This window comes from Acipenser ruthenus, chromosome 1 (assembly GCF_902713425.1).
Source record: "Acipenser ruthenus chromosome 1, fAciRut3.2 maternal haplotype, whole genome shotgun sequence".
Lineage (NCBI taxonomy): Eukaryota > Metazoa > Chordata > Actinopteri > Acipenseriformes > Acipenseridae > Acipenser > Acipenser ruthenus.
In genome coordinates, this window is record NC_081189.1 from 16,424,931 (window position 1) to 16,450,815 (window position 25,885).

General features: G+C 36.4%; 1 protein-coding gene across 1 annotated transcript in view; it reads right to left on the bottom strand.

Annotated features, from left to right (window-relative positions):
* Window positions 1-5,198: 5,198 nt before the first annotated feature.
* The window catches only part of LOC117403633 (importin-11), a 175,370-nt gene continuing 154,683 nt past the window's right edge, over window positions 5,199-25,885 (bottom strand). The window contains exon 30 of the mRNA XM_059012207.1: window positions 5,199-6,806. Coding sequence (XP_058868190.1) covers window positions 6,642-6,806 — 165 coding nt within the window. The 3' untranslated portion in view covers window positions 5,199-6,641. The remainder of the gene's footprint in view (window positions 6,807-25,885) is intronic.

Genomic DNA, 25,885 nt, shown 5'->3' on the forward strand with positions numbered 1-25,885 from the left:
GATTCATTCAGCAAAGCTTACATCTGCATGGGTTCTGTAGCTAAGTGCATTGCATTATTTGCTATACTCTTGTTCATGCTATATACCACCTACAGCTAATGCCAACTTTATAAGCCTAAATAGATTTGGGCAGTGCTTCACTTTCTTCAATCACCTATTGCAACTGACCATATTTATTAAAATTAACATATGCTATATTATACCACTCACCACAAAGGTTATTTATTGTTTTAGGGTAGTTCCTATAGTTAGTATGTGTTTTTTGGGGTCTAAAATAGTATCTGCCAATATATTGTATTTATTGTAGGGTCTGATATACATTAGATTCACTTTAAAGAACGTCTTCAGAACGTCTGTGCTGTGTGGGGACTCACTGCGGTGAGAAGAAAAAAACATAATTGGACATTCCAAATTGGAGGAAAATAAACACAAATCTAAACTTAAAAAATGAAATAAAAAACAAATAAATAAATAAATAAAACGCCAGCATCTCACTCACCTGCTACGCGGAGTTGATAGCGAGCAAGAAAGCCGCTTTAAATGATAACGATTTCAGCTCAGCTGAATGCAGGGTCTCAAATGGAGGCTTCATGAGTGCATGAAGCACCACGTTTAGCCTCCAGCGAGGAACAATGTCCTTCATAGGCGGCCGAAGTCGCCAAGCCCCTTTCCAAAATTTCCTCGTCAGGAAGTGAACTCCTAGGGAGACAATTTTGACATGGCAAGCTGAAATAGCTGCCAGATACACCTTTAATGTGGAGGCGGACGACACAGCGGCAGAAGTTATGCCGACAGAGAGCGCTTAATTGCAGGGGATGCACTGTCAGACTCCACATCCTCAGATGGGAATGCTAGCTCCTGTTCACCCGCCTCCTCAGAGGCAACGATGGAACGTATGTCCTGCTGTGGCCAATCTGTGCTCGTAGCCCCCTGGGTCCTCAAAGGGACAGAGCTTTTCCAGTTGCTCCAAGACAGACACCTGTGTAGGACCGTGTCAGAACCAGAACAGCACCGGGTTGGTATGGTACAGTATCGGGTCGCTACCGGGTGTGTTCAGTAGCAACTTTGTGAGTTTAGCATTGGGTCAGAACTGGATCGGTAGCGGAGCGAGTTTGGTGACCTCGGTACCAGTATGGTTCGCAGCCACCACGGGTTGCAACGTACAGGGATGCCTACCTGTCCAAGCCACTGGCAAAACCACTCAGTCAGTACCCTACACGAGACTGAGGGAAGCCTGCTTGTTAGAATGGTACTAACAGCATTCGTAATGGCAGCAAGATACCGTGGAAGAGATTGCAAGCAATCGCAGCCGAAGCAAGTATCTCGGTCTTGCGCAGTGCTGCTGAGCCCTGCAGCTGTAGCACCACATTGCAGACAGGCCTGCACGTAGTCTCTGTAAAAAAAATCTCTCTCAACAAATACAGTAATTTAAACAATTACATAAATATTATTAACTGTCTTGTATTTTTAGCGAAAGCCAAGAAATAAATAACTCTAGCCGGAGCTATTGCAGCCTGGGGGGAGAGCACAAAGTCAGCCGACTTATGTTGCTGCATCCCTGGGAAGGTGTGAGGGGCACAAGGCCGCAGTGGGACGTAACAAGCAACAGGCTGTAGTGCATAAAATATGTGTAATTAGTAAAACCTATTACAGCGATTATATTAATATCACATATAACTTGCGTAAAAACACAATAAATGCCAAATTTATAACAGACAGAAGTAACAAGTAGTTATCTGAACAAGGTTCTCCGGTCAGGGCAGTCTTGAAAGAAAAAATGGCGCTGAGATCTGTGAGCGGAGTACTTTTGTGCCCTCGGGGGTGGGGTATGACTGCGCCACAGGCTCGCGGAGCAGCTTTGTATATCTTATTCAGGTTTCGGGTCTCTACAAGGTAAATACCTATACGGTAATGGTTACATTTCATACTTTAAGGGGAATATGTACTGTCCAATATTTACCTAGATGGATTCCAATAGACAGAATTGGATATATACAGAGTTTGTTTGAACTTCGCTAAAACTGCTTTATAAAGTGTATACATCTTTTTTTTTATGATATTCTTTTTTGACGTGGATGTGTGACTTGGAATTGAAAAGAGCAGATCTGAGAGTAGAATTCAGCTTTTCCTGAATGGTTTTTATAGTCAGTAGATGATTATCCAAGCATTGTTGTGCTAAAAGACTATCTGTTTTGTTCCAGTACTCCATTTATCATCAAATACAAAAAAACAAGATATCACATTACAAGAATGTAGCTGGCGCTCATCCGTTATGCTGTAAACATGCAGTTGAATTTGAATACAAGCTGTACACAAGCAGTGTGGTTGTGCATACATTGTGCGCATTTCATAAAGCATTGCATATATATTTTGAAATTGTAATTTAATAAAACATAAACAAGTTAATGCACTTCAAGGTTCCTGCACCACAAGGCAGAACAGCTATCCTGTATTATATGAACTTCTTAAAGGGATGGTATGAGTTTCTCACCGACAGCCAGCTACACTTCTGCATTCCATTTCATCTTCCTTTCACAGTATTATTAATTCAGTTAAGAATATCTTTTGAACTACATTTTTTATCTCCAGGCTTTAATATAACTTTATGGAAATCAGCTTAATTTTGCCTTCTAAAAATATCCTTCTTTGCTATTGCTTGTGCTGTGTCAGCATCTGACAAACACGCTGCTGTTTGACGCAAGCAAGAGGGGATCAATGAGATGTTAATAGTTGCTCTTTTAATATGACAGCAGAGATCGGTTCATCAGGGCAAACTCAATGAGGTGGGATTTTGTAGGGTTTTTTTGCCTTAATTCGTAAAAAAATAAAAATGCAATATTAACACAAGAAAGCATTATGTATGATAAACATAAACACTTGGATAAAACAGAATTGGTAATTTGTCTAGAGGATGATTAGAGATTATAAAAGTGAAAACAGTTACACTAAGTAAAAAATGACAACTGAACTATTTCCACTTCCAGTAAAATCAAATATAGCGGACTGGTTCTGCACCAGTGCAGGTGTATACTATACTGTATGACTATGTTAAGATGTACAGTACCCATTAAGGTCAGAAGTAAAGGGTAACGGCATGACTGATGTATTTCTACTTTTTGTGGTAGAAATCCATCTACAGGCCGATAAGACTAAACAGGCCCAAGGTCTTTTGGACAGGCCCATACTGTAGTTTGCTGTTGTGAATCACACTTTTTAAAAATATGAATCCTGTGTGAATGTTTCCTTCTACAGTTTAGCCCAGACCTGTCCATTCTTCTTGGTTAACAGAGCTATACAAATGACAAGTAAGTGCTTGGATGTGTGTGCTCAATAAACAGGCACAATGTTTAAAAACAAAGGATTACCCTTGTATTCTTTTTCAAACCACTCATGTTGGGGAGCTCAGGAACCAGACCATTGGCTTAAGTGTTTACATTTAAACTGCAAGTTCACAAGCCTCCTCCTTCCAGCTTACTGAACTAAACAGCCTCTCTCCCGGATCCCTAAACTGAAGTGTTACTGTGTTACCTTCATTTCTTAACACAGTAATTCTGTGCTGAAGACAAGTAGCACAAATTGTTGTATTTTAGAAACTTACTGAATACGGTAGAATAACCAGTGGTTGTGTTCCAGTTTTCAGTTTTTACTGTGATGTGTGGTGTAATAAATATCTTCTTTTTGGAGTCGTTTACATATAAAATAGTCATTTTCATTCTATACTACCTGCTAAGTGTTTAAATTCATCTCTCGTTGACATAAAAATCAACACAGAGAGAATCTAATACGTGAGCCAAATGAGGCCAACACACAAACACAAGTAAGAGCAGGGCAAGTGTTGCCTAAAGGCCTTCCTTAACTGAAAACAGCTTGGGGTTGTTTAGATACTCTTTTTACTGATATCACCAAGAATGCCACTGAATTAGAGAAAACTCAATTCAACAAATGACTAGATAACAACAGTAGGGGATTGCTCATGTAGTGAGCAGTCCAGAACAACTCGTGACTTCAAACAAAAACTCCCAGGGAATCAAATGCCAACACTATTTATATATTGCATTTTTCTTCAGTGGTGCATAGTGTGGATCCAATTTAACTAATATTTGATATGGTTTAACCGCACCATTTCTGGGTCATTCCTGTTTAAATTTCAAATATCTAATGCAGAAAATAAAAGATCTTGCTACTTAGAAGACACCTTTTATTTATTTAGCTAAATATCTACTGTAAAAACGGCTTCTTCCATGCACTCAAGTCCCCACCGGGATGATGATTTTAAGATGAACTTTCTTCCAGACCTCCACATGGAGAGGATTTACCATAATCACTGGCCAGTACTCAAGTCATCTTTATTGTCATCAGACTTCAAATAATTTGAAATTTAAATCATTTTGGTCATTTCACTGTGAAGCCATATATCTTCTTGTTTAATGTGCTTTTGCAACACACTGATGAAAAAAACAACAAACATAAATTGACATCCAAAAGTTTGCAGGTGGTCCAAAAACAGTAGTTCGAAAAAAACAGCAGCATTAATTAATTTGCACTAATTGCAAACCATTAAACTTGGAGTATCCAATTGTGGTGACAGGTAGTAAAATATGAATGATTAACAAGTTTGATTTCAATACCATTGACTATATTACACAATATAAATCAACACATTCCTCAAATACGTTGAAAGTATAGTTATATCAGTTGCTATGAAAATTAGTTAAGCATTAAGATTTTTTTTCTTGCGTACCTTAATGATTCACTGCTCTCTTGTCTGACATGTTCAGTTAACACTGATTAATATCATATGCTTTCATTAAAAAAAATCTACCAATGTTTTAATTTTTTTTCTAGGAATACAGTTTTACTTGCAATGAATAAAGGTAATAAGAAGCCAGACATTGAACAAGAAGCTTCAGAAGCTACAGGCAATTACTGATGTACTAACATTGTTGTTTTACTAAAATAGACACATTACCAGGTCTAGCAGGCTATATATTACCAAGCTTCCACTGAAAACGGCCGTGAATCAAATCTTTAGTACAACAATAAAAAGCAGTCATTGATCTTAATAAAAAACAAAACACCTTTTGTCTTCTCCAGTAAGTATCGGATCAGCCTATGAGTTGCAAAACTAGGAAATATAAAAATATATATTTAATGTACCGGTAATACACTTACTGAAAAGTTATTTTTTGGGACAGACATATCATTTCACTTTATTCAGCCATGGTTGACAACAGGGTTTGTCATCACTGTTAAATATTGTTACATAAAAAAGGGGATAGTCTTGTACTTTTATCACGGTTGAAAGGTGGGATAAGCTGAAAGCTGGAGTTGCACCAGTTTGCTACAGCTGAAGTCTGACTCGACTGAGCCTTGTCCATGTCCCGTCTCCAGACAGGATTCATCTCTCACTGGTGTTAACAGCCTGCAAGCACCAGCGTTCATGGGACTCAATTATCAGACAATCACTCAACTCAGAATGCCCAGATTATTTTCAAATGTGGTTTACATATAACAAGATATATCGCTTCCAAGTTCACTGCTAGATTTACGTTTAAAAACATATACATACTAAACATTCACATCAGTTCAAAGTACAGACCACCATTTAAACATGTACTGCTGTTTGTTTAATCTTTTTTTGTTTTTACTTTAATTTAACCTGAAAAAAAAATGTAGTCCATTGTATAATTTGGAATGAGGTTCTGGTTTACAGATTTTAAAAAATAAGAAGAAAAAAAACAAATAAGACACTAGCAGGGATTCTACAGTTGAGTATTATTTTTTTTACTTTCTACAATAAAATCACCACATTAAATAGTTCATTTTAAAACTGTAAACTAAAAGCCTAAATAACTTTCATGAATAAGGCTGACTGTCATAATCTCTGCAACTCAAATAGCAGTAAATACTTTTTGCTGAATGCAAGAATTTGTCAATTATGTTGTATTAAAAAAAAAAAAAATAGTAAACTATAATCATTCCCTTTGTGTGAACCAGCGCTTCAGTTTACGATCTATTTCTATAATGGCAACACATCCTCAAACTTCTCAATTCTAAGAACACTTCTGTAATAATGGAACTTTGGTTTTAGTGCTCAAGTCGATCCTCACAGATGGCTGAGTGCAAGGGAAGCTGCGTCTGTCCTTTCTTTATGTTACTTTGCCAATTAAACCTCTTGATATTACTTTGCTAATTAAACCTATTAAATCAGGCACAGTATGCAGCCAGCAAATGCAACAACTTTGTCTGTTTTGGACTGATAGCCTGACAATGCAAAAATAGAAAACATTTCAAGACTTCTTCAGTTTTGAAGCCAATCTGTTTTATAATAGATCTCTGTAAGCAATATGCTATACTTCATGCTAAATGTTAATTCTTTATATAAATACAAAAGTACACTCCCCTCCCCCCCCTTTTTTTTTTTTAAAGAATATATCTGTAAACACTGCATGGTGCTGCAATTCAAAACTTGCACAGTCCAAAGTGCCTGCTTGGGTGTCAGGTATGTTTGTTACTTCCTGCTTTTGCCCATACTAAAACAATGAAGCAAACTGAAGGGTTTAATGGAAGCACTGGTAATGTTCAGCTCTATAACACGGGTTTTCCTTTTCTTTGTCTGAATCTGGACTATTTTTCCTTCTTCACAGGCCTTGCAGAAACTCTTGCAGCTGCTTGACAATTTCTGTGTCCACGGTTTCCATAAGGGTTTGGAAGCTCTGGTCTCCAATTAGTCCTTGTTGGGCTTTTAGTTTCTCGTAGACAAACTGCTGTAACGGCACGCTGTGTACTGGGTCCTTCAGTGCAAGCTGTTGAGTAGAAAACACACAATAAATTAGCATAGGCAGCAGATACTCCCCAAACGCTTTCAGCGACTTGTGTACTGTATATCTGCTGTAACAAATCAGCGATTGATGAGCTATGCCTCATCAGAGAATTCAAGCTCTCCACTTTCGAATAACGAAGACCTGTTATTTCTTATGAAACAAAACTAATTTTCAGGGCATTCAAAATGGTTCTAAAAATAAGTAAAACTATTCTGTATTATTAGAATAACTGGTAAGTAAATGTAATATTGTAATCAAACTGAATTCCCTTTGCTATTTAACTAAAACCCACCACTGTACTGAATAAAACGCTTAAGAAAGTAGTCTTTTAATCTCACATTTCTTTCAGAGAATCTCTAGGTTTAGATATCTACATTTATCTACAGCTGTGATTCAAACACCACACTACCAGATGAGGCTCCTGAGATGTGCAAAGTAATGCATAAAAACCTACATCATGAAAAAACAACAAAAAAAAAAAAAACGCAGATTTGAAACTTGATACTGTATGATACTGCATGCAAAAATATTTGTTATGACCATAAACAAAATAAAATAAAAAAGATCCCGATACTCTCAATAATGTTTCCGATTTACCCTCTGTAGAGGATACAATGTGTAGTGACTGGGATATAGTGTAGGCAGTGACTGTCACACTACATTATTTCATACAGTATATCTTGAAAAGCACTTATCCAATTCGGATGAAACTTGGTATCAATGGGAGGATTACATTCTTGTAATTTATGGAGGTGACTGTCAGCAGTCTAAGAATATACACTTTCAGGCTTGTCGTCGATAGCTTTGCGCTGGAACCGAAATCTGAAATACGGAACCGCGGGGCTTATTTTTGATCCTGAGCTTTTTAATTATTATTTTTTTTATTTTGAATGCTCAAATATTTTAAATTATCCCAGCGGGGGATCATTTGACTTTTGAAGAGCAGCCGCCTGTTCAGTCAGTTTCTATATGTTTATTGCTGCCACTGAACTGCAGTCAAATTGTAGTTATGTTTTGACAAAGTTTGGATAACAACTTCTGAAATTATAATGCTTCAATCAATCTCATAACAAGTGATGCTGCACAGTGTCTTGTTTATAAGGAACTGATCTGCTAGAACAAATTGACAGGTTAGGATGAATACATTGGTTATTTACAAGGTAATTTCCAATACAAGGTCCTTCATTAGCAAATGTTAGTACTCTGCACGTATCCCAGCTTTTAAGACAATGTGCTGGGCTTTTAATCATAGGTTGACTGAACGCAACGTGATCAAATGTAAAGCTTTTCTATTTTTTTGTTACCTACTATGTAGTTGATTCATTCAGTTGACAGAAAAATATACAGTAGTCTGAAATGCTTTATTGCTTGTGACAGATGCACAAACTATTTGGTGGTAGATGTAGAAAACCACATTTTATTCTCACATGGGTTATATTATTATTATTATTTGTTTATTTAGCAGACCCCTTTATCCAGGCGACTTACAGACTAGGGTGTGTGCATCAGCTGCCGAGTCACTTACAACCAGTGCTTAATTTGTAAATCGGGAGGTCCCGGAACACATAGTGAGCGTGAGAGGGGGGGTGTTCCGGGGGGCTCTGAGGTACCGGAACGCATGAGAAAAAAGTGACAAACACAATGTAGCCAGACAATGTAACTATAACCTGTGTTAAGGTGTCATCTTTAGCCCTGGCTACAATGCTTGCTGCCGCTAAATGGGCCTTCTGAGGGCCCTTTGTTGTTTTTTTTTTACGTCGGAGGCAGAGGTGTTTACTGTACATTCCACCCACTCTTTTGCTAGTTTCATCCCTCCCTATGATTAATACTTCTAAGTCATCTTGAGTAAAGTCAGCCAAATTACTAAATAATAATAATAATAATAATAATAAATTAGAGATATACACCTCATTTCCAAAATAAATAAATACAAACATCTACTGGTATTGTAACGTTATTGTACCCAAGGCTTAATTATTTAACTTGTGATTAAATATTTGACCTTGAGGAATGAATGTATTTTATACATGACAATTTACAACAACGGTTAAATATTTTATAATTTAATAATGACGGCGATTCACCTTAGTCCACACGGTGACAAGTAGTATCAGCTACGATACAACAACCTTTTAGGAGGATACTGCACATTCTAATGGATGACGTTCTTAAACGTCTATTATATTCTACACGCACATTAAATATACATTTTCTAAATGTTATTTTACTGTGTTAAACACTAAAAAATACTAAATATATACACGTTTAAACTTTGTTTTTATAAAATATACATGTTGCGGTTATGGGTGTGCTTCAACGTGTGATTGATCACATGACTAATCCCAAAGATTTACTGGATAGAAGAGGAATTGGGCAAACAGCGTTTTGCTATGTGCTGAATAAATACCACGGATTAGTTCCACAAATACCACTCGTTCGAGCCTCTCTTTTTTGTTGTTGTAAAAAACAATGGGTGACTCCAAATGTATAGAAAAAAAAACACATAAGAAATGCAATTGACTATTTCTTTTTAAAGATTAAATTAAATTAGATTAGATTAGATTAGATTGATACTGATGGCTAAACAATGCTAATGGTTCAAACTGTTATGTTATCTCCAGTATTCTAAATATATATTATTATTTTTTTGTCAAACTATATTTAATTTAATGTTTATGAACCCAGTCAACCAAATATAGACTCTCCCTAGCTTTTGTGATGTGCAGTTCGTGAACGACTCGTTCTTTCCGGTTCAAATAAACCTACGTAAACAATCTTAATGCGGTCTACATTGATTGGTTTTGTGTCATTGAATCAGTGAATCAAATGAACGAAATGAATCGAGTCACCAAACTGAACTGAATCAAATGAAATCGAGTCACTAAAAAGAATCGAACTGCCCATCACTAGTCCTCCCCGTCCCCATCCCCCTCTCCCGGGTGATATTTTGTGCAAAATATCATTACAAGAATGTGTACTTTTAAGGAGGATATTTATTAAACGAGTATGTGTATTTTTTTTAACATGCTTTTTTGGGCTTGCTTTGCTTGCATTGAAATGTACAATTGCAATCATTACCTCACAAACGATAATTATTCGGCTTTAAATATTATTATTATTATTATTATTATTATTATTATTATTATTATTATTATTATTATTATTACTTTTTTCAGCTCTCAAACGTTTAATGTGTTTAGTTAGCTACGCCACATTCAATTACGTAGCTGGTCTCCCGGGTAATATGACTGGCATTTAATTTTACTCATAAATAAAGAGCACTTAATGGGCTTTACACTCAAATGGATTTTTTTAATGGATGTTTAAATAATTTGATATACATGTGACAACCTACAGATCAATCTGCAAAATGTTTATTGATATATAATGACACTGGAATTACATGCAACCATTTACCCTTCACTAGTGTTTAGGTAGAAGAGAATGAGAAAATGTTCACACCTACTGCTCATTGTTCACCTTAAACTGAACAGTACTTTTTATGACTTGGTGTTACCAAAAGTGAAATGTCAGAAAGCTATACTGAAACACAATCATGACAAAAATAAAAGTAAAATCCTCCTGCCAGCTGACTGGGGTAGTCCAATGATGGGTTAATACTAATTAAATATACCATTCTGCTTTCTGCTTAGTGTTTCTTCCAGAATGAAATCCATTCAGTGTGAAACTACATACCCTTATTAAAAAACAATGTTAACAAAGATAACACTGCTAATGTCCCTCCTAGCAATAATACAGAGTGATTAATTGACAAAAATCACAGTCTAGTCTAACTGCTAAATTAAACGCGATTGCAGTAATTTCTATGACTAATGGAGATTAAAAACCTGAACTGCGCAAAACTATGTTTTTTTAACATCCAAATGACATTTAAAAGGTCATATAAAACACAGTAAACATACATCTTAATTCTTGGATTATAACATGAACTATTGTACAAACTAAAAAAGAAAATCATTGCAAGGTTTTGGTTTCTGAGTACAAGTAACGGGTTTCTCTGCACAGTCCTAATATATATATATATATATATATATATATATATATATATATATATATATATATATATATATATAACGATTCAGTAAAATCAAGCAAGCTTCTGAAAATCAATCCGCGTAAGTGCTGGCTTTTTTATTTTGATGTGCTGTATTTAAAGCTCAGTTTGCATCTACTGGACAGCAAATGCTAAACAAAGCCACAATTGGTCCAAATGTATTTTTATTGTACACCAAAACCAGCCAATCAATACTTTGCACCGACTAAAGCAACCGGTCCTGTTCCCACATCTGCCGAATCAGCCAATCACAGCCTGTCAGCTCAACTTGAGCTCAGCATCGTTCAATAATAAACAGAGACACAGACAGTTCAGTAATACTACTCCATTCAGGCACTGTTCAAATAAACTGTAAGCAGCTTTGACAAGTTTCCTAATTATGTATGTGATCCTTTATGAATATTTTTGGGACTATTTTCCTAAAACTTTTCTCAGCGGAAGGGTACTCAATGAATCACTACGAGTTCTAGGTAAATCTAGGTTTTAAGGCTTTTTTTTTTTTTTAAACGAAAACAATGAGAAAATGTTTTTTCTAATAGCGACAGTGCCCTCTCGATGAAGGCTCGTGACTATCATTGGCGTCCTCGCTTTTGGCTTGGGACAACTCCAGTCGTGGTCCACTTCCACATGGTACAGCCTTCACTGACCGACCCTATCTCTTAATTTAAACATTTCTATTTGTATTTTATAGTTGTCCAATGAAGACATAATTTATGAATTTTACTGTATTCACCAAGATGTTATGTTGCCTTTTATTGCTGTTTGGAAATTATGCATAAGTTGTGCTTGTATTTTACTTCCTGCTAATAAAAATAGATACTTATTGAAACAATGTCAAGTAGTATCTCTATTGTTATTTTTGTACCTATTACATGAACTTTTATATTATGTTTGCATAATTGTTTGCCAGTGGTACGTTGATGAACAAGTATAAGAGTGCAATCGTTTATTAAATTATGTGGCTACGATCAAATGCAAGCTGCCTTTATCTATGTGTTGATAATCTCATTGGCATTTCCAACCAAGCCATCTGGGTAAATGGCATTCTTGAAGTATTTTTTGTGTTTCAATCCCCAGCGCATATGTTTCCACATAAGTTAGAAGATAATTCCCATTTTCATTTGCATGTTTTGTGTTGCCCTTTACCTTAATATGTATAAATCACACAGAAATAGAAACAAAAGTAATTTCCTAAAATACTGAGACCAGATAACAGCTGTTCCAATTAGTCCAAGTAGACCAACATTTTACAGTATTTCTGATTTCTGCAGAATTGCGTAGTTTACTTTTATTCTGGTTTCTGCACAGCTCCAGTATCCCCCTTCAAGGTCAGATTTTCTTCACCTAGTGTTCTGTGCAAGAAATAACAGGGTTGGGGCTAGGTTTTCATTGTTTAGTACGATATTAAATGCATTGGCTTGTCAATGTTTCATCAGAAGAACAGCTGATACATGTTATGTCTCACAATTGGTGGATCTATCCTGGTAAAAGGTAATGATACACCAAATCATAATACACCAAGAAAGGCTATTTTTGAGTTTTATCTAAATTGGGTTAATATATTTTATATATATATATATATTGTAACCGGTTGGTATTAGTTACGTAATATGTGTAGGATAGCCAGAAGGTGTAGAACAGGGTGAACAGATGGACGCCACACAGGAAATGCAAAACTACAGTAACTTTTATTGTGCTGCTGCTCTTTCTGCGTTATCCACAACACAACATAGAGTGTCCCTGTAGTCTTGAGGGAGTAAATCATACAAGTAATATAGTTCAGGATTGTCTCAGGACCGTCGCTCACCATCCACTTAAACCTCCTGGCGTGGAACCTCCTGGCGTGAACCTCCTGGCGTGGAACTGCAAGGTGAGTAGGTTCAGCTTTCTAGTGGGCACTCCCAACCCTTATAAACCACAGTTACTCCTGCTTTGCATAGGTTTCCTCCAGTCCCCTCTAGAGGCAGTGTACAGACAGGCAACCCCTCCTCCAGTGAGTACGTTGGTTCAGCTCTGCTGCTCCTGGGTTACAGAGGTCCTGTACTGCAAGGTGGACACGACTGCCCCTCCTGGTACTTGGTGGAAGTCCTTTATATGCTGCAGGTCTTAAAGTTAAAAAGTATACCGTCCAGAGACCAATCCTAACAACTAATAACACAGTACTTCAAATAAAGCACACAGTGTTTTTTCTTCCACTGTACACCGTGTGCGCCAATCTCTGCTCCTCTCAGCCTTTGTTCCCCGTAGCTCAGAGGTATAACAGTCACTGACTTATATGCATTGTAAATCCACTCCGTTGAGTTAAAAGAATTAAACACGCTGTTACTCCACGTCCCACAAGAACAGACGCGCACTTTCTGCGTGCACAAGCAGTGTGGTATTTTTCCAGCAGCGTCCTCGGTGTTGTTAGTGCACCGAAGGAAACTTATCAGTCAGTCCCACAAAGAACGCCAGTTCCCTCTATCACATTAACACAGGCCGTCTGTCTGGTAACAGCGAATGAATAACAATGCAAAAACCTGGGTTTACATACCCTTCCTTCAAGCCTCTGTACTTCGTCCAACTTAAAAGACGTTTTAATTGCTGGTTGTTTTTATAAATCCGGAGTGCCTCTTCAGGTTAATAAAAGAAGGCTTACAGCTTTCCTTCTTCCTAAACTGAACTGTGCTTCGTTGTTCAATTTAAATCTTCCACCGTACGCCGTCTCCAACTACTTCAACAATTTTAATATTGTAGATTTTCGCCGTCTCTACAATCAACACGGAACTCTCCACCGTTCCTACGACCCCCCCTCTCATTAGCTTCGCCAGTCAATTTAAACCTGCGTTAATTACCCAGTATGCATTGACTGGTCACGCTAATGATTATGGGTTCTGTAGTTCACTCTATCCCTTACTTCTCACAACGGGATTTAAAAACAACCAGCAACACATTCATCTTAATACATCCCATTTATACAGCGTTTTCGTTATGGTACAACCGTTCTTTTTACTTCATTTATTTTATTGTACCCTCTGTATACCTCATTCCTTCTACAATATATATATATATATATATATATATATATATATATATATATATATATATATATATATATATATATATACACACACAGACCCCTGACCAATTCTCTCATTTTACACATTACACCATTCAGAAATATGGCTCCCGGCAGCCCAACTGTAAACCGTCTCAGTAAAAGTACAACACCAATTGTAAAGAAAGATATGCAAGTCCACACATTCTATACATTATATTTAGGTGAATGGATTTAGGCTGTCTCCTCCCTGTCCTGTCCTACTGATCCTTTGAAACAATCCTCATAGCCTTCTGATCTCCATTCATTCTGTCACTTTGTGGCCTCCTGTAAAAAATATTCAGTCTCTGGAAATGTAGTCTTACTGTATACTTAGTTACTTATGAAACCCATGAAACCCTCAAGCGTACAGTATATCACTGACATTGGCAGAGGTTGAAACAATGTGACAGACAAAAGGTTAATCTACAGCACAACAGAGGATATGTAATGTAACTAAGAAAATCATAGAATACAGCTATGCACAAAACAAGGAGAGACTAGCTCAGAGTATTGCCTCTAAACAGCAGAAACATAAAGTCACATGGCCTCAATGTGTTTATAACATGGCAAATCTAAAATACGTACCTTCATTGGTCTCTATGATTAATGTGGGCATGTAAAAAAAAGTTGTTTTTTTTTTTGTTTGTTTTTTTGTTTGCAGTTGAAATAGCAGTGACGAATTTCCAAAAAAAACACTTCCACATCATGCTTTGGTCTCTTACAGGTTTTGTATATTAAAGAAGATAAAGCAGCAGAATTAAAAAAAACAAAAACACACATGTTCTGATAAAACTTGACACTGAAGGTCATTCACGAAGCTTCCTCAGGTTAGCATGCAGAAGACATATCTTGAAACTTCATACATACACAGATCACACCTTGACAGTCTAAGCTACAATAAATAAGAAAAAAAAAAGCAAGCCCTCGGATGTTTCTAGAGCTATCTATCGCTACCAAAACAAAGTCCTTCGTCCCTGTGCCTGTTTAAATAAATATTTTCTTGTACAGAATATTAAACTTATGTATTTGGTAGAGCCCTGAAACATCCCAGATACCATATTCACTCTCAGCCAGAGCTTAAAAAAACAGAAAACAAATCTGGACTGCCTTTCCACTTGCCAGGCAGCTTAGTACTGCATGGCCGATACGTGACGAGAAGTACTTTTGTTGCCTTATTGCTCATAACCTCTCCATCGCTTCTTAAACAGATACTCAATTCTAAAGGTCAAAAAAATAAATAAATCTATGGATCCCCACACTTCTGGAAAGAGTATTAATTTACTGAAGCAGATGGAAGTGTTCATACCTGTTCAACACCTATCTACAGTGTGTCTTGTAGCAGTATGTTTAGTTTTATGATTGTCTTGTCTTAAACACATTGCCTGACGATCATTTAAAAGCAAGACAGTGCATCATAAAAGCCATGTGGGTACAGTATTTTTCTGTCAACTGAATAGCATCAATAAATTAATGTTTTTATAGTGTGGAAAATGATTTTACTCTGAACTGTGAATTGATTCATGTACAGTAAGAGGTTCAGAGGACGGTCAATCTGTTAAAACCCCTATGTATTGTTAACTACTGATACAGAAACTGTAATCTCTTTAACAATTAATAAAACAATAAATAAATCAGCACCTTTCAACTAGTAGCTTTTGTAGTAACAGCTGTATTTTATTCTACCATCTTTTTGCTGTTACATAGCTGGGAAGAATTGTAATTAGACACAATAATATTTTTAAAATGCACCCCGGATGCTCTCCTCAATTTAGAATGTTCAATTATGTTTCCTCACCGCAGCAATTCCCCACAGGAGAAGCGAAAGTTCAGTGGGCGTCCTCTGATCCCACGACCAAGTCAATTTGCTCTTTTACATGCAGAAACTTGAAAGCGGATGTCAGTGAACTAGCGGCTTCTGGAGGACAATTGCCAGCCTTGCAGGTGTCCGTCTAAACTCACTAGGCACATGCCCAACAGGGTCCGCTGTAGTGCCATAAAGAGAAATTGTCCCCTGCTGGTTTTGCCTCTACAACCCATGGGAGTGCAGGAATCCCCAGTGAAGACCGGCTACTTCGCACAGCCAGGACGTGAACCTGAGCTCCCCTGACTGTACGGCTCACCCTGCACAACACGCGGCCATGCTTTTACCAGGTGAGCCACTCTGGGACCCATATAGTTTTGGGGTCTGTTAAGTATATTTTAAAGTGCTTACACATATATTCTCACATTTAAACTTCCCCAAATATAACCCTTGCTCTAGGCATAGTAAACCTAAACTCCATTCCATAACAATCTCTAAATGACAGATAAATTGCTCTTCATAAGAAAACGTAAAAAGGTGGTAACTTTTATACAGAATAGACCTGTTGAGAAATCAGCTTACCAGATATTTTACACTCTATTAGTCCACTGAAAAGCTGAGTAAGTTGACCAAACAATTTCAGGCTTTTAGGTACTTCTGGAAACCCAATCCAATTTAAATTGACTTCCCTGCAGCTACATAACCATTAAGTAAATGTTATAAATACTGTTCATGAAGGCTTTATTCAAACCCAAAAATAAATTATATTTTATTTTATTATATTTTTTAAATCCCTAACCCTTTTGCTGTCCAAGGACCTATTCAACAACTTTAATCATGGCTTCTGCAACCCGCATTACTGTACAGCTATGGACAAAAGTTTTGCTTCACTTAGAATTTTAGGATTGAGACAAAAAACTACATGAACATAATTTAGATCTTTTATTTAACATCATGTAAATCAAAGAAACTATGAAATGATATTGCAAAAGTCTACCGGAAGCTATAATAGTAGTACAGTATTTCATGTCACATTTTTCAATTTGTTTCAGTTTTTTGTTAAGTATATGGAAAACTACAAAGCGGTATGTTATTTAATATGTTAATGGAACATTCAACAGGTTTAATTTGACTTTATGAAGCAAAATTAGTTAATTTTACATGGTGATGCAAAACGTTTGGCCATTGCGTATACCTTAGTCAACTAGATCGATATTAATTTAGTTTGGAAATACAACCCTAATTAGGAAAATCAAGTTTCACAGTATAGCTCTCACTGCTTGCAATGCTTTTAAAGTTTTCAACACCACACACTGAACAAGAGGGATGGAAATTTGAAGCAACACTTGTGATGCTTGGCTGTGTGGAGAAATACTTTAGCATGAAAGATCATTTTCAAATGCGGTCTCTTAGTAACTGGAGAGGGTCTTGAATATCCAAATATCATGAGGTGGGGGAGAGGGGGAAAAAAAAAATCTGAAGTGAAGCAACACTTAGTAGGATGATGCAATATAAAGCTTGATCTAAAGCATCCTTTACTAATATATTTGGTTACCTGCAACCTGATTCAGTCTTACATTTGCACATACAATCCAAGTAAAGATTTAGTCAAGCATTTTTATTACATATTAACTACATATTAAAGGTTACAATAGACTTAAGCTATCACAAATGTACAGCTGCCACCAGAATAAATCGTCTCCTGGAATGGACATTGAAACCACTGTTTAACACTAACGTGGGCGGTATTTTAAGTGGGATTCATAAAACTACTGGCAGGCTATTTTACTGGCCGGTAACGGTTTTAGATGTAATTTTTCATCACAGATTTTTTTCAGAGAGGTTTCATTTAACTATCTTTAGCCATATGCAAATGAGCGGTGGTGCCTCCTGCTTTAGGTGCCAGCGGCACGCACTGTATGTTTAAACCATGATAATACATCTTCTAGCAGATACTAATGAGAGGCTACATAGCCCTGAATTATGATGAAAACGCTTTGGGTAAAGTGAATCTTATCCACCTCAATGGGATCATTCACGATTCAAACACGACACGATTTCAGCTATCTAAAAAAGTAATTTAACCTTTAAGCCGATGGGGTCGTATTTCGGCTTGGGAACCTAACATACACTGACCCTTTTGCACATACCATGTGGTTAAAGGCAATTAACATGGTTCATATACAAGCACACTATGGCTTTCGCTGCTGTAATAAAACTTACTGTGCAAATTGAATATTATTGATTATTTTTGATTATTTTGTTAACTTTAATTATACAGGGCGGTTTCATAGATTGCACAATATTGTCGGAGCATTGCAAAAGCTGCATCGTTTATGGATCTCATCTTATATGTACAGTGTCAAATATTTTTCCTTTGCAAAACATCTTTTGGAGCTGGTGCTGGAGTGGGAGTGGTGCCACAGGCTTTTCACGCTCACGCTGCGCTCAGACACTTTACCCACTCCACTCCACGCTCCTAGCAAAATGATCCCGCTCCGCTCTGACACTTTACCCACTCCACTCCACGCTCCTAGCAAAATGATCCGGCTCCGCTCAGACACTTTACCCACTCCACTCCACGCTCCTAGCAAAATGATCCCGCTCCGCTCCGCTCGGACACTTTATCCACTCCACTCCACGCTCCTAGCAAAATGATCCGCCTCCACTCAGACACTTTACCCACTCCACTCCACGCTCCTAGCAAAATGATCCGGCTCCGCTCAGACACTTTACCCACTCCACTCCACGCTCCTAGCAAAATGATCCCGCTCTGCTCGGCTCACATGCTCTGGTTTACAGTAAAATAAGCTATGTCTTAGTTGGTGCTTATCTTGGCAACAGCTGAGTCCAATATCAGCATGAAGTTTTAACACCTACTCTCATGTAATGGAAATCAGATGCGTTCTATAACTATTCATTATTAGGGATTATTATAGTGCCTTTTTACATAATGTTACAAAAAAGGCTTAACTTATTTTTTTGGCTAGCTTTATAAGATAACTAATGACACAAATACGATCTATAACCTTTTCTATTAGTTCTTTGTCAGTTGTTTTCAACTCATATTTTGCAGATACAAAAGGAATCCCACCTAGCTATCAGGATAAAAATGACATAGTTGTAATGCAAATAATTCAAAGGCTCAAGGCATTAAATCCCAATCCCAATGGTCTTCAGAATAACTGGACTCAAATAAACTGCGTTTCATTGATATGGCTTGAGGTTACAACAATGTGATAGAATGTTTTTACCGAACACTCACTCCAGTATTGAAAATCATAGAATAGATGATTGTTTTAAATCCCCTGAACAAACTTTATTCAGAGTCGACATTTCAACAGATTTGGAAACTTCAACAGAAATCTAGCCTCATCTTTAACCTTTAATTTGTTGCTGAACATGTTTTTCAGAAACACATTTGGAAAGAGAATCTGACCAATGTTAATCTTCCACTAGGAACTAATTTACCTGAGCTTCATATCATCTGCATTTGTGTCTGTCAAGAAGATAATTAAACCTGAGTGAGAAAAACAAATTGAAGACAGTTCGTGCATAATGACCCCCCCCCCCCCCCCCCCCCAATAATAATGGATATAATTTGCCTCATAATTACCCATTTCCAGGTTTCAAGGAAAATACAGAAATTATAATTAGAGATAAAAGTTCATTAGATAACCTTATTAGCAGATGGCAGGATTTAATTATATGCCAAACTAAATGGTAGAAAAAACACAGTAGCACCAAAAATTGTGGATACTGTGTAATTGCAGAAGCAGTGCAAGATTGTGTTTAACTTGAAAAGGTACTTACTTGTGTTCAGTTCATTGTTTGCAGTACTTTCTGAAATAAGTATGATTGATAAAGAAAAAAGCTGCCATCTTAGTAAAATATAAAACAATGCTACCCGAGGTTGCTGGAAACGGGAATTCTTCAGCAGTCAAGCTAACCTTCTGCCCCAAAAGGAATCGTGGGGGACTGAAGAATGATTTTCACAGACGTGATTAAACCCCAATTGCTCTCTTTGATAGGACTAGAAGGGAGCTGAGCTGAATGAGGTCAATTCCCAACTCACTGGGAAGGAATGACATAGTGAAGACATCCCAAGGTAATTCTTCAGATAAATATAAAAACTTGACTAGTTGTTCTGGATACAACTTGCCAGTATAAAATCACCACCAAGCTACAAACAGACAACATTATCAACAAAAAGGGAATCGCAGCATGGGATATGTACATTACAATCCTAATCCTAGGAATCGATACTAGCTACTAGGAATAGGTAAACTAGCATGAAAGAAGGGTACAGAAATGTTATTGCAGTGTGAATTAAGATCATTTATTAACTAATATAGGGTATTTTAAATTTAAAAAAAATTTAAAACATTTGAATGACAAGGCCAAGTTAAGGTCGGTAATGTGGGTACAGAGGACACTTTGATACTGGATTTGACTCTCTAGAAACTTGAAAACCGGTTACAAAAATGACATTAATAAATACTCTACTGTACAATGAAAACCTGCCATTTCAGTTAAATATTTCATCCTTATAGACATGCATTTAATGAGACTAGGTGCAGTGCAGAAACCATGAATATATCAAAGTAGGAAACGTGCTTTCAAATTACCAAAATTGCACCCGCGAGCCTACCTACAGTAGAATTCGACACACATGGAAAAATAAGAATCTGGCAAGACAAGTTCATTTCTGATTTGTTTTGATTTCCATTTTATTTTTTTTTATTTCTGTTTTTACCATTTAAAAAATGTAATTAGGTTTATTTAAATGAACTTACGCACACCGCAGGCAATGCGATCAACACAAAAACGTAAATCTACAGGCTTCTGCTTTTTCCATTTTGGTGTTCGTGTTCATTGGATTAAGAGTACTGTTTTATCCAATTGTATTGAAAAATAGTATTGTTAACTTTAAAAACGGGTTGTATTTTTTGTTTTAGTACAGTGTGGGGCGCTCCAAAGCAAGCAGATAGGCAGGGAGCCGAGTGGTTAAAAAAAAAAAAAAAGTTTCATAATTTTTTAATTCTGAACTTGATCAATTCTATATTTACTGCTATGCCCATGGTTTCACTTCCATAAATCTTCTCTGTGTGAACACTGGGATTGTATTGTTCAAAGTGTGAGGAGTACTTTTTGTGTTTAATACAGACGTTAAAAATAGTTTACAACGTTGTCTAATTGTTTAAGTTCTTAAAAAGGTTTCTATTTATTTTCCATGATTGCATTTGTTTAACGCATTTGAACAGCAAACTATTTTCACCGATTCAACCCTTCTCGTTGTTTATCCCTTACAGAATACCCCACCTAATTTATAACCCAGCTACAGAAACTGCCCCCACATCCACTTTTCAAACCAAAGTTACACCACTGCCTGTACTGACAATTAAAGTTTCACATTTTCCCTTCAAATATGTAAATCTCAAGCTGCTAGAATTTTTTTTTCGTACAGCACTTAATTCCGCGTTAATATTCTTTTGATTCAGTGATTACGTCCGTGTTCTCGTTAACACAGATTCCATAGGGCCCTATAAGATCTGAAAAAAGGCAATGTGACGGAACCAGAAGCCAGAGTGGGAAGTTTTGTATGCTGGAAACTATTGTATTCGACACTGCTATGGTGACTATGTGTTTGGCCTAAGTGAAGAGATGCCAAAGAGAATATAATATCTTTGCAGATGCACAACAACACAGGAAGTTGGTCCGTCCTTAATTTATGCAAGACATCTTTAGAGTGATCGCGTGGGAGAAGAGGTGAGGTTTCCTTAAAAGGGAAAATCCATACATATAGAAAAGGAAACATAACTATGCGGGAAAACATGCAAAAATAATTTGATAGTATATTTTACTGTTAAGTTGTGTTTAAAGGTATAATACAAATTATAAAAGAAAATATTGTTAATCCAAGTTTACAGTTTAAACCCTTACAGTCCTAAAAAATACAATCTAGGCCAACAAATCTCAAAACATAAAGCTTTAAATACTTCAACAAAATACCTTATCTGAGCAAAACCGAGAATTACATTTTGAAAATCAGGCCCAAACCAACTGTTTATTACATAATAATGTAGTGCTACTGTATAGGGTTACAAAAGCTGTAAATCCTTCTATATGATTATTTATGCAGCTAATTGTGAGTTCTGTTATTTAAACAATTTTACTAGTACAGTCTGCCTGAAATCAAACACTGCAAAATATATCATTGATGGTTAGATACATTAAACGTTACAGTAATTCACAATTAAACACTGTCGCCAGACACTCAATTTTAAATAAAAATAGTTATTATTATTAATTATTTATTTCTTAGCAGGCGCCCTTATCCAGGTCGACTTACAATTGTTACAAGATATCACATTATTTTTAGAAGTTGTGATCATTAGCAATTATTCTTATAGAGGAATATATTAATATTCCGCATTAATGTCTATCTAACTCCATGGTTCTACAAAGGGAACTGGAATAACTGCACAAATTAGGTGAAGTTTTAATTGAAACATTTTATTTATGAAAGGCCAGTCTCCCTTTCAGTGATAACAGATGGAATTGTGTAGCATGAACCACACAGTCGTTCCCCAGGGATTCTTAATTCAGACAATTGTTCTAGTCAATAAAATAAAATATTGAGGACATTTTACTGTGGGTGTACTAACCACTTCAGATGCATAGCTTGGCTAGAATTTTTTTCATGAAAAATATCACTACTAGCAATATATGCTACCTTAATTTTTGTTGTAAACATAGCCATTGATGTATTTATTGAAGCCAACTGATATTTTCACATTAACAAGAAGAACTAGAAGTTTTCAGTAAAAAAAGTCAATTTAATTGCAAGTGAAAGATGCAAAGTACCAGGACAAATTCCTACAACCACAGCACTTGGGTACTTCAGTATGCCTTGCTAGTTAAAAGTAGGAATACTTAAAACATGCATTTGCCTTCCACCAAACCTACTTAATAACTTCAAGCTAAGATTAGTCACACTTGCACACCCCTGGCACTAAAACAGGAACCCCCAGTACTGTATGAAGAACTCCATCTGCCAGATGGGTAAGGGCCCTTCATGCTTTCATAAACGTAATCTTTTTCACTCCTAGATTCTTGAATTACCCTAAAAGGACTGTGCAAAAGGGAAATCATGTTAGGAAAGATAACTACACTTTTCTAATAAATTCAGACAGCTCATTAGATGAAAATGAATTTAGAAAAATTTAGAAATAAAAGGTCAATAGTTTATATTACAATACTTTCTGAACTAGGTAGTTCAGTGATCCAACAGCAAGGAAAGGGCCAACAATCACCAGCCACATGGAAAAAAATAAATAAAAAAAAGCTTAGTCAACCAAAAACTAGGATGAAGCAACTGCAACGAGAAAGAAACATTCTGAAGCTGTAACCGACAGGGTTGGGGTCAATTCCTGTTTTTCCAATTCTTTTTAAAATAAATTCCCAATTCCAATTGGAATTGGTATTTTAGAGACATAATAATTGTTGTGATTGCTCAACTGCTTTATTTGAAGCCCATTTAACTAACTAACAGTGACTTCAATTGAAGTAATTTGTTGTTACTGTGAGAAGCTTGTTTTAACAGAATACTGCTAATTACAATTTTAACCAATGATGTGTTGGAATTGATTAAAAGGGAATGGGAATTGGAACTGGAATTGGAATAAGGAAATGATTTTAAAAATTAATTGGAACTGACAAACAGGAATTGACCCCAACCCTGGTAACTGAACCCTAAATTAACTTGTTAATGGGAAGTTATTTTAGCTAGGAAAATTTGATGTACCTCCATTAAAAAGGCCATATCAGAAATACAATTAATAATTTATTTTTAATGACCTTGGCACACTTTCAAAGACCTTAAATTATACATAAAACATTTGCACTCCTCTTATACTACACCAGGACTGGATGTCCCAGGGCCGTACATATAGTATGTGCAATATGGCCAACATATTTTGAATTACCAAGGCCCCGTCTGAACCTTTGAGCAGCAAATAATCTGCAGAGAGCAGTGTATCACACTAGACGAAATATTAAACATTAAACACATTACACCTTCTTCTGTAAACCAGTTGCTTACCATACACGGTATTACTGAGTTGCTGATCAAATTGGACCTTAATCTTTGATTGTCATAGTTCTAAAAAGTTTTAATATCCTTTCATATAATATCAAAACTGAACTGTGTACTGTGATACATTTATAAATGTTCAGGCTACCTCTAATCATGTTGAGTGGTTTGTCTTGTATTCTTTATATGACACACCTAACAGATTGACAACAAAGTGTGTGAGAAACCACTCTCTAATATTATGAGTCTCTTTGCAATTGACTTTCATGAGGATTCCAAATCTATATATTCAGCGATATACAGAATGCTATCCACTTTCAACATGCAAGGGCATCAAAGAGACTTCCAGTGGAAGCACAGCATAGCATCACAATCAGAGCAGAAGTGACAATTAACAGACTTTAAAAATAAAAATAAAAAAACAGGACCTTAAAAAAATCAAAAACCAAAGGACTTCTATATAATAAAGTCATATAATAGCTACACCTAGAAGATGCACAGATATGTATAGTCCCACACTAGTTTAATACCTTGACTATGTCTCGAATTTTAACAAGACAGAAGACTTATCTCCTTGTGCACTTAAATGTGCCCTGAAGTGCAGGTGTTCTAGTTTATTTATAATCAAATGTAATATAGTGCTACGGTGCACAGCATTTCTGTTAGGAAAAACCATGGCCCGTCACAGTGACTGGTCACTAAGGGTCTCATTCACTAAACCGCGGTAGTGTGCTTTGTACACCTGCTGTATTCAATAACAAGTGGCAGGCAACCTAGCACGTGGGGAAAAAGCGAGTGGAAAAAGTCCTGCGTTCCAGTCATTTGAATATAATGGATTATGTTAATGTGTGGAAATGTATCCAAATTACATCACAAAATACCACAAGGGATATGCAAACCATATTCAGTTAAGGGTGCTAAGTTTACTAGGTGCCTCAGCGTGTGTTAAAAGTACTCATCTTGTTAGTGATAGTCAATGTTTCTAGCTGCCCGTCATAGACCTTTTGCAGCCAGTCAAACTGACGGACGTCTTTGCCCATAACAACAGGTAATTAACAGTTATCGCAAACACTGGGTCAGGCATGTCAACCCCCAAAGTGTTCACACCAGTGACAACCTTTGGATTGATGAAAAACCTTAACCTAGGTTACTAGATTTTTTTGGGGGGGGTGGGTGTGGGGGGAGGAATACATCTACACATATTTCTTTGTAAATACTGAGAATTAGTTTAATATAATATACTTGTATTGATTTTCAGTTTTAGTAAAATTTTCTCAGTGTGGGAATGTGATTATTATTATTGGTCAACATTATTAAAACAAAGAAGCATCATTATACAGAAATCCGAAAACCAGTGTGTGGCGCTCCCAGCTACTTTCACTAAAATTAAGGTGAAATAAAGAAAGATAGACATACCATCAATCTCCAATTGTTATGCTATTTCTTACCATATGGTGTCTTGTTATTGCCTTTATAACCACTGACACTGGCATCATAAAGAACATTATATTTTTCAACTTTATTACATTCTCCTTGATGTCCATTTCTCTTTTAGTTCTGTAAAAAAAACAACCTGTCATTGCTGCAGTATTTCAATGGAAGCCACATGTATTCACATATTCTATTAGACAGGGTTTAAATTGTCTCCATGGCAACACCTTTGAAAAGGTATTGAATATTTGTCAAGGGACTTGACACATGTTTGAAGAAATGCCATGTTAACAAGCCCTGAAAAATATGCATTAGGGGTTTTCATCAAATGGCTTGAGTACGTTTCCTTATTTCCATTCAAATAAAAGTGAGGTACTGGGATATATGTAAGCAATAATGCACGACAGGGTGTGTGATATACTCTAATATCACCACGAACCAGGTGCGTTGCAAGTCACGAGGCGAGGCTATAAAATGGGTTAACTAAAAAAAAAAAAAAAGAAAAAAAAAAGTTATTTTTATTAAATATCCTTCCGCCTAAAGCTGAGGTAAGGAAAAATAGTTCAATTTATAGTAACTT